Source organism: Capsicum annuum, chromosome 10, assembly GCF_002878395.1.
Source record: "Capsicum annuum cultivar UCD-10X-F1 chromosome 10, UCD10Xv1.1, whole genome shotgun sequence".
NCBI lineage: Eukaryota > Viridiplantae > Streptophyta > Magnoliopsida > Solanales > Solanaceae > Capsicum > Capsicum annuum.
Window position 1 is genome coordinate 169,384,023 of NC_061120.1, and position 18,295 is coordinate 169,402,317.

General features: G+C 40.4%; 1 protein-coding gene across 1 annotated transcript in view; it reads right to left on the reverse strand.

The window, feature by feature from the left end:
• Positions 1–13,634: 13,634 nt before the first annotated feature.
• The window catches only part of LOC107877945 (transcription factor MYB3R-3), a 19,425-nt gene continuing 14,764 nt past the window's right edge, over positions 13,635–18,295 (reverse strand). The window contains exon 8 of the mRNA XM_016724769.2: positions 13,635–14,700. Within this exon, the coding sequence (XP_016580255.1) occupies positions 13,644–14,700 (1,057 nt within the window). The 3' untranslated portion in view covers positions 13,635–13,643. The remainder of the gene's footprint in view (positions 14,701–18,295) is intronic.

Consider the following 18,295-nt stretch of genomic DNA (forward strand, 5'->3'; position numbering starts at 1 on the left):
CAGGTCTGACGGTCGACCTGGCGGACCGTCAGGTTCCTGGTGGACCGTCAAGTACCCCATCAAGCCAAGGCAGTGACTCCTTTTTCAGGCCATCGAGCGACGGCCAAGTTGGTGGACCGTCAAAAAGTTGACGGACCGTCAAGGGGTCCGTTAGGTCAAGATAGAATGTCTCGTTTCTGGCCCTCGAGTGAAGCATGATTTGGTGGTCCATCAGTTTTTTGAAGGACCTTCACTTCAACCGTCACATCGAAGCAGAACATTCTAGTTTTGGCACTTGAGTGACGGACGATCTGGTGGACCGTCAGGAGACTTGATCGACCGTCAGATCGACCGTCACAGGCCCCGATCAGCGAATTTCAATTTTTTTCAAAAGGGCATTTTGGTCATTTACACCCCATAAGGTCTTATATATATCCTAGTAGAGAATAGCCCTTCATTTTCTCCTTTCCTCTTTCAAAAAAATCTAAAAATTAGGGTTTCTTCCAAAACCCAAAAATTCAATATTCTTCCAAGAAATTCAAGAATCTTCCATAGAGATTCAAAGTGATCTAAGAATCAAACTTTACTAATTAAAGGCATCAAGAAATATAGCTCAATAATGCTATAAAGAAGTTTATATCAAGTTTCTACATCTCCAAAATTTTAATCCAAGGTATGTGGGGTTTGAACAAGAACACTCCTTTCATTCTTGTGTCTAAAAATTTACTTTTTATTACTGACTTACATTATTTGCAAGTGGGTTTACACCCAAATTTCTTTATGATTTATGAGATTTGAGTTGAATAAGTTTGATATTTATGATTATTTCACCATCATGTTTCTTAAATTGAGAATTTATTTCATGAGTTGTATATTGTCATTACGTATTGATGATTTCTAAGCGATTTAAGACAAGTGTCATGAGTTATGCCTTTCCATGAGAAATTTGACTATTGAATATATATCGATATTTGAGATTGAAAGTCAAGAATGAGTCCTATGATGTTTCCTTGAAGCTTTGATATTTGAAATGATTTGATAAACAAAGGTACTTGATGTTGAGAAAGATTGTTTTGATTTTGAGTCGAGTTAGGAATCCACAGTTGTTCATGATTTACAGATGAGATATAATTATGTTTTGGTCTCTATGAAAGACCCATGAGTTGATATGGATTAAGGTGGATTTTCTAACGCATTCTGAGTTGAGTTTGGGAGGAGTATTTAGCACCGAGCGGGAAATATGGTATTTCTCCAAAACTACATGCCACCGTAGGATTGATGTTGATAATTGTGGGCCAAAGTCTGAGTATGGGATTGTGATAATGAGATTGAGGTTGTACTCCCTGGCAAGAGTACAACAACCCACCAATATGGGGTTCTCTCCTTAGGAGGGAAAAACGTTGGACTCCATGCGGCTCACATGGTGTAGTTATATCGGTTATAAGAAACTCCCATGTCCATAATGATCTAAGTACCATGAGTTACCAAGTCACTCTAAGTCATGAGTCAAAGATTTTGAGTTGAGTTAAATGATTTACGAGATTTATGAAGCATATGTTATTACTAATAACTTTCAGAAATGATGTTTTAGATAATTTAAGCGAAGAGAGTTATTATTATCAGCATGCATGATTTTCTTATACATTTATGTATTATTTAAAATGTTGCATCCACCCTCACATACTCAGTACATTCCTAAGTACTGACTCCCATACTCTTTTGTACTCTATATTTCCTCATGATATAGGTTCAGGTGCTTAGTCTCAGCAGCGACAGTGATTTTTAAGTACATTCATCTTTATTTCTGCGATTGGGGAGTCCTCATGGTTTGTGGACTTGTGTCTTCGATTTTGTCTTGTTAATAGATGGTTGTTTACTTTCAATCCAGTACGAGTCAGTTGAAAATCTGTCCCAATGGCTCTTCAGTCCTATGTAGTAGAGGCTTTGTCAGACTAGTATGCTAGCATGTACAGAGATTTCAGTATTTTATTTATACAGAACCGTATTACTTAGTATCTCTGTATGTTTATGTCATGATTATTCTTCTCTACTTTATGATGATTCATGTCGTAGAGAGTTTTGAAAGTGATGACTGGCTTGAAGGGTTAGTTGAGGCCACGTGTGGCCTTGAGCACCATGTGATATGTTGGGATAGGTTCTTGGGGCATTACAAGCTTGGTATCAGAGCCTAAGTTTCAAGGAGTCCTAGGGAGTCTGACAAGCCGCGTTATGTAGAGTCTTGATCATCGGTGTGTAGCGCGCCACATCTATGAGCAAGAGGCTACGAGACGTTTTAGAAAAAGTTGTTTCTTTCTTTCAAGAGTCTATCGTGCCTATGATTGTTTCTCTCTGTTGTTAATTTGTGCACTCTTATGACAAAAAATACCTCCCCGCAGAGCTTATAGAAACAATGAACGACCTCAACCCATTGATTCTTTAGGTGAGACGGTGTCCCATGTTGAATTTCGGGCAACTTTCCAAGACCTAGCCCAGGCGGTCACCGCCAACACCTAGGATACTATTCCACCTCCACAAGGGAATAATTCTATTGCAGCCCGGGTTCGTGACTTTATGCGAATGAATCCACCTGAGTTCTTTGGGTTAAAAGTAGGTGAAAACCCGTAAATATATTTAGATGAAGTGAGAAAGATCACTAAGATTATGCACGTGACGGAGGAGAGGAGTGTTGAATTGGCTGTCTATCAAATGAAAGATGTTGCTTATGATTGGGTGGAGATGTAGAGAAAGAGTAGAGGGGAGAATGATACTCCTATGACTTGGCAATTATTCCAAGATGCCTTCTTAGACAGATTCTTTCCCCCAGAGCTGAGGTAATCAAAATTAGAAGAATTTATGAACTTGAGACAGGGCCCCATGACAGTTAAGGAGTATTGTCATAAGTTTAACCAGTTATCTAAGTATGCTCCTGGTATGATGGCTGATTCTAGAACTTGTATGAGTAAGTTCTTGGATGGTGTATCTGGTTATGTTATGGAAGAGTATAGATCCGCTATGCTTAATAGGGACATGGACTTTTTAAGACTAATGGTTCATGATCAGCAGATTGAAGCAGACAAAGTGAAAGAGAGAGAGAGAGTGAGAGGGAATTAGAGAGTTAGATTAGAGCAGCAGGGGTATAGTCAGGCTAGATTTTCTGGAGGGATTCGCCCTCAGTTCCATAGCCATTCACTTGTGCCAGCGCCTTCATCAGCCAGTACTCCTGCATTTAAAATTAGGCCGGAGTAGGGTAATAGGCCTACTATGTCCAGGTCCCAGGATAGTGTGGGTAATAGAGCTCATCCTCCCCCATGTCCGAAGTGTGGTAGAGACCATCTCGGTGAGTGCTTAGTCGGTCAGAGGGGTTGTTTTGATTGCGGTAAGTTGGGCCACAAGTTCAGGGATTGCCCTTATGCTAGACAGGGGAGCCACGATATTTATCCCCAGAGTTAGGATATTAGTGCTCCAGCCTCTGTAGTTCATCCTACCCCTTTTCAGGGTGCCTCGTCTAATACTGCAGGTGGTCAGCGCTAGAATCGCTTTATGCTATACCACCCCGCCAGGAGTAGGATAATTCACCAGATATGTTGCTGGTACACTTCATATATTTCATTTTGATGTGTATGTGTTGTTGGACCCTGGGTCAAGTTTTTCTTATGTGACTCCGTTGGTGGCTGTGAATTTTGAAATTAGTGCTAAAAAGATTTTTGAGCCTTTTCTAGTCTCTACACCAGTGGGTGAATCTGTTGTTGCTAAGCAAGCATATAAGAAGTGTCTTATCACTGTTCTTAATAGAGTCATGTTTGCAGATTTGATTTAGCTAGACATGGTTGATTTTGATATTATTCTAGGTATGGATTGGCTACACTCTTGTTATGCGTCTATAGACTATCGTACCCGGGTAGTCAAGTTTCAGTTTCCCAATGAGCCAGTCTTTGAGTGGTCCAAAAATTCTGTATCTCCTAAAAGTCATTTTATATCCTATCTAAAAGCTAGGAAATTGATATCCAAGAGTTGTATCTATCATTTAGTTTGAGTTAAGGACACTAAGTCTGAGACTCCAACTATTCAGTCTCTTAGTGTTGTCAATGAGTTTTCTGATGTTTTCCCAGAAGATCTCCCAGGGGTACCTCCCGATAGAGAGATAGAATTCAGAATTGATCTTCTCCCTGATACACAGCCTATTTCTATTCCTCCATATCGTATGGTCCCCGTAGAACTTAAGGAGTTGAAAAATCAAATCAAAGATCTTCTTGATAAGGGTTTTATAAGGCCTAGTGTGTCTCCCTGGGGTGCACCCGTTCTATTCGTTCGAAAGAAAGATGGTTCATGGCGCATGTGCATTGACTATCGTCAGCTTAACAAGGTCACAGTCAAGAACAAGTACCCTCTTCCTAGAATTGATGACCTATTTGATCAGCTGCAAGGTGCCAGTTGCTTCTCAAAAATAGATTTGAGATCCGGTTATCACCAACTTAAAGTCAAAGAGTGTGATATTCCAAAGACGGTTTTTCACAATCGTTATGGTCATTTTGAATTCTTAGTTATGTCCTTCGGGCTAACGAATGCCCTAGCAGCTTTTATGGACCTCATGAATCGGGTGTTCAGATCGTACCTAGATATGTTCATTATTGTGTTTATAGATGATATCCTTGTATATTCCCAGAGTGAAAACAACCATGCAGATTATCTTTGAATTGTCTTACAAACCCTTAGGGATCAATAGTTATTTTCTAAATTTAGCAAGTGTGAATTCTGGCTAAGGTCAGTTGCTTTTCTGGGTCATATTGTTTCTTCTGATAGTATTCGAGTTGATCCTCAAAAGGTAGAAGCTGTAAAGAATTGGCCTAGACCTATTTCCCCATCTGATAGTAGGAGTTTCTTGGGTCTAGCTGGCTACTACCATCGTTTTGTCAAATGTTTCTCTTCCATTATTGCTCCTTTGACCTGGTTGACCCAAAAGAAGGTTAAATTCCAGTGGTCAGATTCTTGTGAAAAGAGTTTTCAGGAGTTGAAGACTCGACTCACTTCAACCCCTGTGATGACCCTGCCTAATGGTGTAGATAATTTTATGGTATATTGTGATGCTTCCAGAATTAGTTTGGGTTGTGTGTTGATGCAAAAGGGTAAAGTTAAAGCCTATGCCTCCAGGCAGTTGAAACCTCATAAAACAATTATCCAACCCATGACCTCGAGTTAGCTGTAGTGGTTTTTGCTTTGAAAATCTGGAGACACTATTTGTACGGTGTTCATGTTGATGTCTTTATGGATCACAAGAGTTTACAGTATGTGTTCACTCAGAGAGAGTTGAATCTTCGACAGAGATGATGGTTAGAATTACTGAAGGACTATGATATGAGTGTGTTATATCACCCGGACAAGGCCAATGTAGTGGCAGATTCCCTTAGTAGGTCGTCCATGGGTAGTGTAGCACATGTTGAGGAAGATAAGAGGGACTTAGCCCGTGAAGTACATCGTTTGTCTAGGTTAGGTGTTAGATTGCTCGACTCAACTGAGGGTAATATTAGGATTCAGAGTAGTTTCGAATCTTCCCTAGTTTTGAAAGTAAAGGAGAAGCAGGATATGGATTCTCGTTTGGCTGAATTGAAAGCGTCCATCGAAGACCAAAAGGTGGAGGTTTTCTCCCAAAGGGGAGATGGTGTATTGAGATTTCAGAATATATTGTGTATGCCTGATGTTGATGATCTGAGGCAGAGAATTATGGCTGAGATGTATGGCCCTCGGTATTCTATTCATCCCGGTGCTACCAAGATGTACCACAATTTGTGGGAAATTTATTGGTGGAATAGTATGAAAAATGATATAGTGAAGTTCGTAGAAAAGTGTGCAGCTTGCCAGAAGGTAAAGATAGAGATCCAGATACCCGGTGGTGTAATGCAAGAATTTAACATTTCTACTTGGAAGTGGGAAGTGGTGAACATAGATTTCATGACCGGTTTACCTCTTTCTCGTCGTCATCATGATTCTATTTGGATCATTATAGACAGGTTGACTAAGTCAGCATATTTTCTGCCAGTGCATTCATCTTTCACCGCGGAGGACTATGCTAAGTTGTATATTCAAGAGTTAGTCAGGTTGCATGGAGTTCCGTTGTCTATCATCTCCTATAGAGGTACTCAGTTTACTTCTCAGTTTTGGAGAGCCTTTCAGAAGGGTCTTGGCACCCAAGTTTATCTTAGCTCCGCTTTTCATCCACAGATAGATGGTCAGGCTAAGATGACTATCCAGACTTTAGATGATATGTTGAGGGCTTGTGTTCTTAATTTCAAAGGAAGTTAGGATGAACATTTGTCATTGATTAAATTTGCTTACAACAATAGTTTTCATGCTAGCATTGGAATGGCCCCATTTGAAACTTTGTATGGGAAAAGATGTAGATCGCCTATAGGTTAGTTCGAAGTGGGTGAAGCTGCTGTGATTGGACCTAATGCTGTATTTGAGGCTATGGAGAAAGTTAAGTTAATTCGGGAGAGGTTGAAGACAGCCCAGAGTCGTCAGAAATTATATGCAGATATGAGAAGAAAAGCTCCTGAGTTTGAAGTCAATGATTTGGTGTATTTGAAACTTTCACCCATGAAAGGGGTGAAAAGATTTGGAAAAAAAGGGAAGCTGAGTCCCAGATATGTTGGCCCTTATAGAGTTTTGAATCGTGTTGGGAAAACAGCTTATGAGATTGAGTTGCCTGCAGAGTTGTCAGCTGTCCATCCTGTGTTTCATATTTCTATGCTCAAGAAGCACATTGGAAACTCTGTTGTTGTTGATCCATCAGAAGGTTGTGATGTTCAGGATAGCCTTTCGTATGATGAAATCCCAGTTGAAATTCTAGATTATCAAGTCTGTAGACTGAGGAACAAGGAAGTTCCCTTGGTTAAAGTTCTGTGCCGAAATCAATCTGTCGAGGGTGCCACTTGGGAAGCAGAAGCAGACATGCGAGCTAGTTACCCTCATCTTTTCTCCACGAGTTCGAATCAAGCTAAAGGTACTATTCCCTTAATTTAGTTTCCTCCTAATCTAATGTATTCAACTATATGGTTATTCCATTTATGATTCGTGCATTTGGTGAAGTACTCAAAAGTTTAGAGAAAGAAGAAAGAAGGACCGAGTCTTGCAGATCTGCTGCTTCAGATTCATCGAGTTTGGTGCTGCTTCCTTCTATTTGCCAATGAGTCTCTTAAATATTTTGAGAGAGCCGTAGGGCCACATTTTGATGGTTATTTATATCCATATTTGTTTAGAGTAAAGTGAGCCCTTAGATGTGAGTCGTACCAGCTATACGTCCTCATTTTCTCTTATTCTTGGCCTATTTGGCAACATTCGAGGACGAATGTGTCCAAGGGGGAGATATTGTAATACCCCAATCGTTTCTTAAGCCTAAATCCATCTTTTGAGTGGATATATATGACTTCCAAAGTTATTGATGTTTAAATCATGTTGTATTTCTCTAATTTCCACTTTTTGTTATGTAGAGCATTGAATAAGATTTCCATCGATACTAATTTCATTGAGATCCGACATCGGATGAGGGAGTTATGGCTATTTTACTAAACGGTGTCGGATCACCCAGGTTTGACGGTCGACCTGGCGGACCGTCAGGTTCCTGGTGGACCGTCAAGTTCCTCGTCAAGCCAAGGCAGTGACTCCTTTTTCAAGCCATCGTGCGACGGTCAAGTTGGTGGACCGTTAAAAAGTTGACGGACTGTTAAAAAGTTGACGGACCATCAAGGGGTCTGTCAGGTCGAGATAGAATGTCTCGTTTATGGACCTCGAGTGATAGACGACTTGGTGGTCCGTCAGTTTCCTGACGGACCGTCACTTCGACCTTCACGTTAAGGCAGAACGTTTCAGTTTTAGCACTCGAGTGACGGACGATCTGGTGGACCATCAGGAGACTTGACGAATCGTCAGATCGATCGTCACAGGCCCCGATCAGCGAATTTCAATTTTTTTCAAAAGGGCATTTTGGTAATTTCCGCCCCATAAGGTCTTATATATATATATATATATCCTAGTAGAGAATAGCCCTTCATTTTCTCCTTTCCTCTTTCAAGAAACATCTAAAAATTAGGGTTTCTTCCAAAATCCAAAAATTCAATCTTCTTCCAAGAAATTCAAGAATTTTCCACAGAGATTCAAAGTGATCCAAGAATCAAGCTTTCCTAATTAAAGGCATCAAGAAATCTAGCTCACGAATGCTATAAAAAAGTTTATATCAAGTTTCTACATCTCCAAAATTTTAATCCAAGGTATGTGGGGTTTGAACAAGAACACTCCTTTTGTTCTTGTGCCTAAAAATTTACTTTCTATTACTGACTTACATGATTTTGCAAGTGGGTTTACACCCAAATTTCTTTATGATTTATGAGATTTGAGTTGAATAAGTTTGATATTTATGATTATTTCACCATCATGTTTCTTAAATTGAGAATTTATTCCATGAGTTGTATATTGTCATTACATATTGATGATTTCTAAGCGATTTAAGACAAGTGTCATGAGTTATGCCTTTCCATAAGAAATTTGACTATTGAATATATATCGATATTTGAGATTGAAAGTCAAGAATGAGTCCTATGATATTTCCTTGAAGCTTTGATATTTGAAATAATTTGATAAGCAAAGGTACTTGATATTGAGAAAAATTGTTTTGATTTTGAGTCGAGTTAGGAATCCACAGTTGTTCATGATTTACAGATGAGATATATTTATGTTTTGGTCTCTATGATAACCCATGAGTTGATATGGATTAAGGTGGATTTCCTAATGCGTTCTGAGCTGAGTCTGGGAGGAGAATTAAGCACCGAGCGAAAAATATGGCATTTCCCCAAAACTATGTGCCACCATAGGATTGATGTTGATAATTGTGGGCCAAAGGCCGAGTATGGGATTGTGATAATGAGATTGAGGTTGTACTCCTTGGAAAGAGTACAACACCCCCGCCAATGTGGGGTTTTCTCCTTTATGAGGCAAAATGTTGGACTCCATGTAGCTCACATGGTGTAGTTATGTCGGTTATAAGAAATTCCCACGTCCATAATGATCTAAGTACCATGATTTACCGAGTCACTCTAAGTCATGAGTCAAAGAGTTTGAGTTGAGTTAAATGATTTATGAGATTTATGAAGCATATGTTATTATTGATGACTTCTAAAAATGATGTTTTAGATAATTCAAGCGAAAAAAGTTGTTATTGTCAGCATGCATGATTTTCTTATACATTTATGATATTATTTAAAATGTTGCATCCACCCCCACATACTCAGTACATTCCCAAGTACTGACTCTCATACTCTTTTGTACTCTATATTTTCTCATGATATAGGTTCAGTGCTCAGTCTCAGCAGCGACAGTGATTTTTAAGTACCTTCATCTTCATTTCTGCAGTTGGGGAGTCCTCATGGTTCATGGACCTGTGTCTCCGATTTTGTCTTGTTAATAGATGATTGTTTACTTTCAGTCCAGCACTAGTCAGTTGGAAATCTGTTCCAATGGCTCCTCAATCCTATGTAGTAGAGGCTTTGTTAGACTAGTGTGCCAGCATGTACAGAGATTTCAGTATTTTGTTTGTACAGAACCGTATTACTTCGTATCTCAGTATGTTTATGTCATGATTATTCTTCCCTACTTTATGATGATTCGTGTCGTAGAGAGTTCTGAAAGTGATGACAGGCTTGGAGGGTTAGCTTGAGGCCATGTATGTCCTTGAGCACCATGTGATGTTTCGGGATAGGTTCTCGGGGTGTTACAGATACATACATGTATCATCGTGCATAATATGTATCTTTAACCCTACTAAGATGTATCTTTGGTATGCTTATATCACTAAAACTTAAATATAAAGAGATACATATATATACACAGTCAGAATCAAAGATACAAGATGAAGAAAAAATGTATCTAGTTAGGCCAAATATGTATCTCGGCCTACTTAACATAACAAAAACAGAATTACGTAAAACAACAATCAATTTATGTTAGATACATAATTCAATAAACACGAGACAGATAACTACTTTTGAAATATTAAACAAGATATAAATCTTTTTTTATCAGATCTTTTTGCATAGAAATTGAACGAATGCTCAATGGCATACCTTGTCATAACTGAAATAAAAGTACACCCATCTCATTACGAATCAACAACTGTGCCGCATTACCATCAATTATGTAACGAACCTCAATTTTTTCCTGCTTTCGTCAATTTTCAGTTCTGCAGCAATGACCAAAATTAATTTATCATATGTTACATGTTCACTAACAATTATTCCATCACTCTTATAGCCCACGTACTTTATATCGTTAATTGAAACGCCGGAATGACGTAATAACACTGAAATATTCATTGCAATTACTTCAAATAAAATCAAGAAAACAAAAAAAAAGTCGTATGAATAGTTTCTATCTGAAAACTGATTATGAAAGAGATTTTTGTTTAAAAAGGTGGAATAACAAATAAATTATCTTTTTTTGTGGAATTTTATTGAGTTTTTACCATTATTAGTTAGGTTAATTACTAAATTAATGTTAGTTTAGCCGTTACATCCCTTAAATTATGCAAAGCAGTTTAATTATTAAATGTATCTGTACGATGTATCTCACATTAGTTATATGTATCATCAAAGGTTAAAAGGTGGGATTTTCTGAAATTTAAAAAACAGTTGGAATTTTAGATAAATAGCAGTAAACATGTCGTTATATAGGCAATTTTTACTTTATTTTTTGGTGTTAGAAAAATATAAAAAAAAATATTTGTATATAATTTGGGATAACTACTATTTGAGTTGACATGAAGGTTTGTGTATGTGTGTGGTGGCCACCGAGTCATCAGTGAGGTGTTCGAACCTTTGAGGGTGGTGCTAGAAACGTTATTTATGAAACTTATTTTCTTTTACTAGGAAATTCATTTTTTTTCATTTTTAAGAAACTCATTTTTCTAAAAAGAAAATATTCTTCCAAAAATCGACTAGGCAAACATGAGAAAAATGAAAAAAAAAATTCTGAGTGAGGTGTTCGAACCATAGAGGGTTGTATAGACCTAGCTAAAGGGAAGGATTGAAGGAATGCAAATGAGATATTGCTCCCTTCATTTATGTGACCAGTGGCGGAGGTGGTCTTGCTACTACGAGTCAACGACTAGTAGACGTGAATCATAATATTAGAGATACAATGAGTTCAATGAAGAAAATCTTAAAAGCTAAACACATTAAATTTAAATCTTGAAATATTTGTGACAATGTTGACAGGAAAAAATTAAGGGAAAAAATCAGAAGTACTTGTAGAACTTATAGTTAAAGACAACATAAGAAAATAAAAGAAAAAATTACAAATATACGCAAGGTAACTTTACCTTATTATATAAAAATTCCATATTGAAAAAGAAATTACAAAATTTCCAAATTAATTACACAAATCCCTTTTTTTATTGTTTCTCTCTCTTCCTTCTTATACATCCCAAACCATCGTGTTTTGCTCCAAATTGTGCTCCATATTTTCTGCCTAAAACCTTGCTAACGTGATTTGAGGGTTTCAAATTTCTTTCACTTATTAAGCATCAACTGATCAAGTAATTAACTTCATCACTTTTTTTATTTAAATAAAAAATTCTTCTAATTTTTTTTTGTTCCGTATGTAGTTCTCAAATTCCCATCCCCACACCCCCCACACCCCCACCCCCACCCTCGCCCCATACCTACGAGACTAAATTCCCCGTGATACACGATATATTAACCTGTCGACTTTGTTTCAGATACTGATAAGGTAAACATCGAAAAAAATAGGTTCAGAAATCAGTCTCAGCCTCGACTTTCTATTTAGGTTTGTACATCGGTTAATTCAAAATCCCTCCTCCTCTTTCCGCCACATAAACTTTTGCTGGTTTTATAATCATATTATACTTTAGATATTTGCATTATACATTACAAAGTTTACATTAGATATTACTTTAATACGTTGTTGGTTTTATAGTCACATTATACTTTCGATATTTACATTATACATTAAAAAGGTCTATTTTATAATACTTTATTTACTTCAGTAAATGATTTCTGATACGTTAATACTTTTTTATAATACTTTACATTGATATTTTTTTGACATACGTTGGATACATTATACTTTTACAATTGTAACCTTATACAATATAATGTACGTAAGTTGAATCGACTGTGTTAACCTTACATATTTATAATTACATTATATTTTAGATATTTACATTATACATTAGAAAATTTACATTAGATATTAGTCTTCATGACATACTTATAATAGGTATAAGATTACACTATACATTTAGAAAGCTTATATTTTACATTACTTTTCATGATAACATTATACATAGAAATACTACGTATAAGGTGCACACATACACATTGAAATATTGTATAAGGTTATCTGTTTTTATTTATGACAGTCTGCTGATATGCTGCTCCCTTTTTTTGTGTTTTCTTTCGGTTGTAACTTGATTTTTTTGTGATAGTTCTAATAACTTTGAAAATCGATTTTTTTTTCAATTGTAACTTGATATGTTTTTCAGGAAATTTTTGAATTTGTATTGCAATTCATATTTTCAAGCCTCCATAAAATTAGCACATTAATTACTGGAGTTAATTGTGAGAGAGAATAATGGTAGCTGATTTTGATTTTATTTTCATAATTGTAGGCAAAACGGTTACCTTTGTAGTAACGTATAAGGCACAGAGTAATGTATATGTATTTTTCCAAAACTGAGAGAGAATATGGTGCACACATCACCATTACACCTCGTGAGCGGTGGAGAAGCCATTTCTGATAAGCAACATTATAAAATTTCCAAAATGAATGGAAAAAAACTGAGACAGATCTACCATTTGACTCCAGAAAGTTGATAGTTTTACCTTATTACTGGTATGAACTGCACCGGTATTTGATCATAACTAGTCTCAGCAGAATTTTTCTAACAATGTAAAGGGAGTTTCTGTATACAGTATCTATGCATAGTGAATAGCCACGGACCTATAAATAATTGGTGTAGAAGAGAAAAATCCACATGAACCTAACATTAATGAATATGCAAGGTGAATTCTTCTGGAAGTTGATGAGGTTTTACAAAAAATCCAACAGCATGGCAGCCAGTGTCACGGATAATACCAGGGTTAAACACTGATTCTAGCATAAATCCTGCAACAGGAGATGAAAATTGTGATGACGTAATAAAATCGGAACCAAATACTCAAATCACGGTCGAACAACCCCACCCCCAACCAAAATAAAAAAAGAACCTCAGAAATATCACAAAAATAATCATGTCACAAGCAATTGATGACAAAGTGTTAGTACTTCGAGTAGCAGAAGCAGCAATATAAATGGATTTTACATTAACATCAGAATAGACTTGGCAAATGTGATTTCTCACCGATTAAATCAGAAAAGAAATTGCGCCATCCATGAGCAGAGTTTAAATATCTAATCAACAATTACTTAGACACACTTTTCACTGGACTATTTCTCTGAAGTTTGATCAAAAGCTAGCAGAAATCAGATTACATAAGAAGAAAGAAGCTGTCAGAATATTCTGTTACTGAGTTGACAGTATTTTGCTTAAGCATATTAGGAAATACTTTGTGCAATACTCTTTGCAGTAAAGAAGTAAAGGGGCCACTTACCATAGGGTACTAGGTGATACCCATTTTTGTTGCACGTAAACAATCTGCTACATGAGATATCTCTTTGATAGTTGAATCATTACCAGTATTGTGCTGCTCGTTGTCAAATGCAAACTTAAGCTTTTTCTCCACAGACTTGAAGATGGATTTTCGTTTAGACCTTAACCGATATGGAGGAGAGGCATTAAAAGCTCTGGTATTGCATGGTCCAATGCCATTGTAAGCAGGATTTCTCGAAGAACTTCCCCTATTCATGCCATATTTTTCTGAACTGTCCACTTGTTTCTCCTCACAAGTGTCACATGGTTCTTCCTTACGCATATCTTCATCTGCATTACCAATTTTATTACCTGGCGTGGTGGAGCTCAACCTCCTCTTCCTGAATATGGAAGGCGTATTTGGGAAGCTTCTAGCAGCAGTTTCCAATATGGATTCAGGGGTTTGTGCATAACTACTCCCCTTCAGACTACTAGGTGGAGTCGAGAAAGAACTAGGTGATAAACTTGGACTTGGGCCAGAATGAGCCCATCGAATATTTAGATAATTTGAATCCATTGAAATACAACTTCCTAATTGTGGTGGTTCATAATACAGTGTACCACATGTAGGTATTTCACAAGAAAATGGAGTTTCAATGACTTTAAGATCAACGACACTATTTGTTCCATATCCATTAAACTTGATTTTTGTAATTGGTTTAACGTGGATACCATCTATTGCTGGTGACTGTGCCTCCCATCTAACAACTTCAGAATCAGTGGACTCATTTTGAGGACCACTATTGGAAGCATCGATATTTGCAACCAGCAGCTTGGCATCTTGATGATTCATACCACCATTTCCTATTTTACATATGTCAGTAGTTCCTGACGAGGCAAGCTCAGTTGAATCTGATCCTTTATGTGAGTAAACAAGAGCCTTTTCAGCCGAAGCTGTAAAGATGTTGTTCTCACAACCATTTTGAGGACCATCTCTACCAACAGGTGGAAGGTTTCCAGTAGCCAAATAAAAGTCTAACTTCTTCTTCAAAGAGCTATTCCAATGGTTCTTGATTGCATTATCAGTCCTGTATAAAATTTGGTCTAGTTATGAGCAAGAAACTTTAGTTTAAGAGACATAAAGTACCCTATGCTATCCCACATTACTGACTAACAGTGGATAATCATATTACTTAGAGGTACTAAATCTAACTCCATGAATGAGCAAAATGAGGGTTGCATCAATGATAAAGATATCTTGGGAAACAGCTAAAAAAAGATTGAACATGCGGGAGGATCCGAACGAATTCAGCTTTCATTCCACCGTATGGAGCACTGAGTTACTTACATTACGGTCTTCACCAGGCAGGCTGCAACCTAGGCTAGCTAGACCAGCAGCCAGACCAAGTGAAGTATATCCTTTTTATTTGGCCCGGAGGCCAGCTTGTGTGCACATCGACTAAATTCACGAGATACTTGCCACCTCCCACCAGCAACAGGTACCAATAAACTCCACCAATGCTAGAAGATGGGAAGAAATTACTTGGTGTTTTGCTGGTTGGGAATTGAACCTGAGACCTCATGGTGCTCATCCCACTTCATTGAAACACTAGGCCAAACCCTTGGGTGCTTGCTAGTTAGACAAACTTGACCATACTTATGTGGGTTACTATGTCACTTATATGGCAAAAGGCCAATGATTCTTTATCTGTTGTTAAAAGTTTCTGAGAGTCAACAGTTACCAGCAGACTATTTTGTGTCCTGAGCCGTGGGTCTTTCGAAAACCTCTTGGTGATGGACTGCATACACTTAACCTCCCCAAATCCTACTTTGTGGGAATACACTGGGTATGTTGTCATTGTACTAAGTGATATTTAACCTCTCTCATGCCCAGGACCCCCCTCGCCCCAGGCTCGAGGCCACACTCAGGCCTAGGACACCACCCACCTCCCTCGCCCTCTTCTCTACAACAATTTGGTGAAAAACAGCTAGGCTCGGCCTAGGACCCCACCCCCCTGGCCCTTTCCTATGCCTGAGACCATGCTCAGGCCCAAAAAACCCCTTTACAACAATTTGGTGAAAAACAGCTAGGCTCGGCCTAGGACCCCACCCCCTGGCCCCTTTCCTATGCCTGGCCCCATGTTCAGGCCCAAAAAACCCCTTTACCCCCTTCCCAAGCTCGAGACCACGCTCGGGCCCAGGTACACTGGGTATGTTGTCATTATACTAACAGAGAGATATTTAACCTCTCTCATGCCCAGGACCCCACCCCCTGGCTCCTTCAGGCCCAAGAAACCCCTTCACCCCCTTCCCAAGCCCGAGACCACGCTCGGGCCCAGGTACACTGGGTATGTTGTCATTATACTAACAGAGAGATATTTAACCTCTCTCATGCCCAGGACCCCACCCCCTCGCCCCAGGCTCGAGACCACGCTCAGGCCTAGAGGACACCACCTCCCTCACCCTCTTCTCTACAACAATTTGGTGAAAAACAGCTAGGCCCAGAACCTAGGACCCCACCATCCCCTGGCCCTTTTCCCATGCCCGAGACCAAGCTCAAACCAAGAAACCCTCTCACTCCCTTCCCAAGCCCGAGACCACGCTCGATCCCAGGACCTCCCTCCACCCGACCCCATGCCCGAGACCACGTTCGAGCTCGGGACCCCACCCTTCTCACCTACTTCATAGGCCCGAGACAACGCTTAAGCCTAGAACCCAGGCACGAGACCAAACTCAGGGCTAGGATCCCATCACCCCCTTCTTAGGCCTAAGACCACGAGAGCCTGGGCCTCCACCCCCTCACCCTTTTCCCAAGCCTGAGACCACACTTTCCTAAGCCCAAGAAACCCCCTCACCCTCTTCCCAAGCCTGAGACCACACGTTCGGGCCCAGGACCCCACCTCCCTCACCCTCTTCCCAAACCTGAGACCACACGTTCGAGCCTAGGACCCCACCTCCCTCACCCTCTTCCCAAGCCTGAGACCACACGTTCGAGCCTAGGACCCCACCTCCCTCACCCCCTTCCTAGGCCCAGAACCTCACCCCCATTCTAGGCTCGAGACTTTCAGGGCTCGGACCCCAGCCCATCACCCCTTCTTAGGCCTAAGACCACGCGAGCCCGGGACTTCACCCCCTGGCCTTTTTCCCAGGCCCAAGAAACACCCTCACCTCTTCCCAAGCCTGAAACCACGTTCGGGCCCAGGACCCTACCTCCCTCACTTCCTTTCTAAGCCTGAGACCACTCTCAGGCCAAGAACCCCACGCCCATTCTAGGCCCGAGACTTTCAGGGCTAGGATTCCACCTCCTCACCCTCTTCTTAGGCCTAAGACCACGTGAGCCCAGGACACCACGGACCATGTCCCGCCTCAAGCTTGAGATCATGCTCGGGCAGGCCTAAGGACCTCCGCCTCAAGCTTGAGATCATGCTCGGGCAGGCCTAAGGACCTCCGCCTTGCCTCCTTCATACGCCGAGGACCACATTCAGGCCCAAGACCCGACCCCCTCGGCCCCTTCCCAAGATTGAGACGACCATTCTCAGGCTCTTCCTAGGCTTGAGACACGCTCAAGCCTAGAACCCTAGCCCGAGACTAAACTCAGGGCTCGGACCCCAACCCATCACCAATTCTTAGGCCTAAGACTATGCGAGCCCGGGACTCCACCCCCTGGCCTCTTTCCCAAGCCTAAGAAACCCCCTTACCCCTTCCTAAGCCTGAAACCACGTTCGGGCCCAGGACCCCACCTCCCTCACCCCCTTTCTAGGCCCGAGACCACTCTCAGGCCAAGAACCCCACCCCCTTCACCCATATCCTAGGCCTGAGTCTAAACTCGGGGCTAGGACCCCACCTCCTCAACCTCTTCTTAGGCCTAAAGACCACGCGAGCCCAGGACACCACGGACCATATCCCCACCCCAGGCTCGGGCAGATCCAAGCCCCCCGTGCCATGGTGCCTTGGTGTCTCTGTGCCATGGTGCCTTGGTGCACGACGTTTGTCATTGGACATGTCTATTACACTTAATGGTCACGAAAACCTCTAATTGCGACACGCCTCCACGCACAGACATTGGACTCGACGCATCTCTGAGCACTTGAGCCACACTCCCCATAGCGGAAAACCTCTAATTGCGACATGCCTCCACGCACCGACGTTGTCCTCGGCGCGTCACTGAGCACTTAAGCCGCACTCCGCATCGCGGAAAACCTCTAGTTACGATGCCCTTGTTTTGCGAGAAAGGACACTTGATATCATATACTTAACTGTTTGGAATGGAACGCATGCGACACTTGAAAAACAAGGACGGATGTACAAATCTCCTTTGGAGATGGATGGAAAAATGATTGGATTGGAGGGGGAGGGACGAACCGAAGCGACAAACGGCTGAATCTCAGTGGATCGTGGCAGCAAGGCCACTTTGCCACTTATAATACCCGATATCGAAGGATCAAAAAGCAACGTCGCTATGAACGCTTGGCGGCCAGTTGTCCCTGTGGTAACTTTTCTGACACCTATAGCTTCGAATTTCGAAGGTCTAAAGGATCGTTAGGCCACGCTTTCACAGTTTGTATTCGTACTGGAAATCAGAATCAAACGAGCTTTTACCCTTCTGTTCCACACGAGATTTCTGTTCTCGTTGAGCTCATCTTAGGACACCTGCGTTATCTTTTAACAGATGTGCCGCCCCAG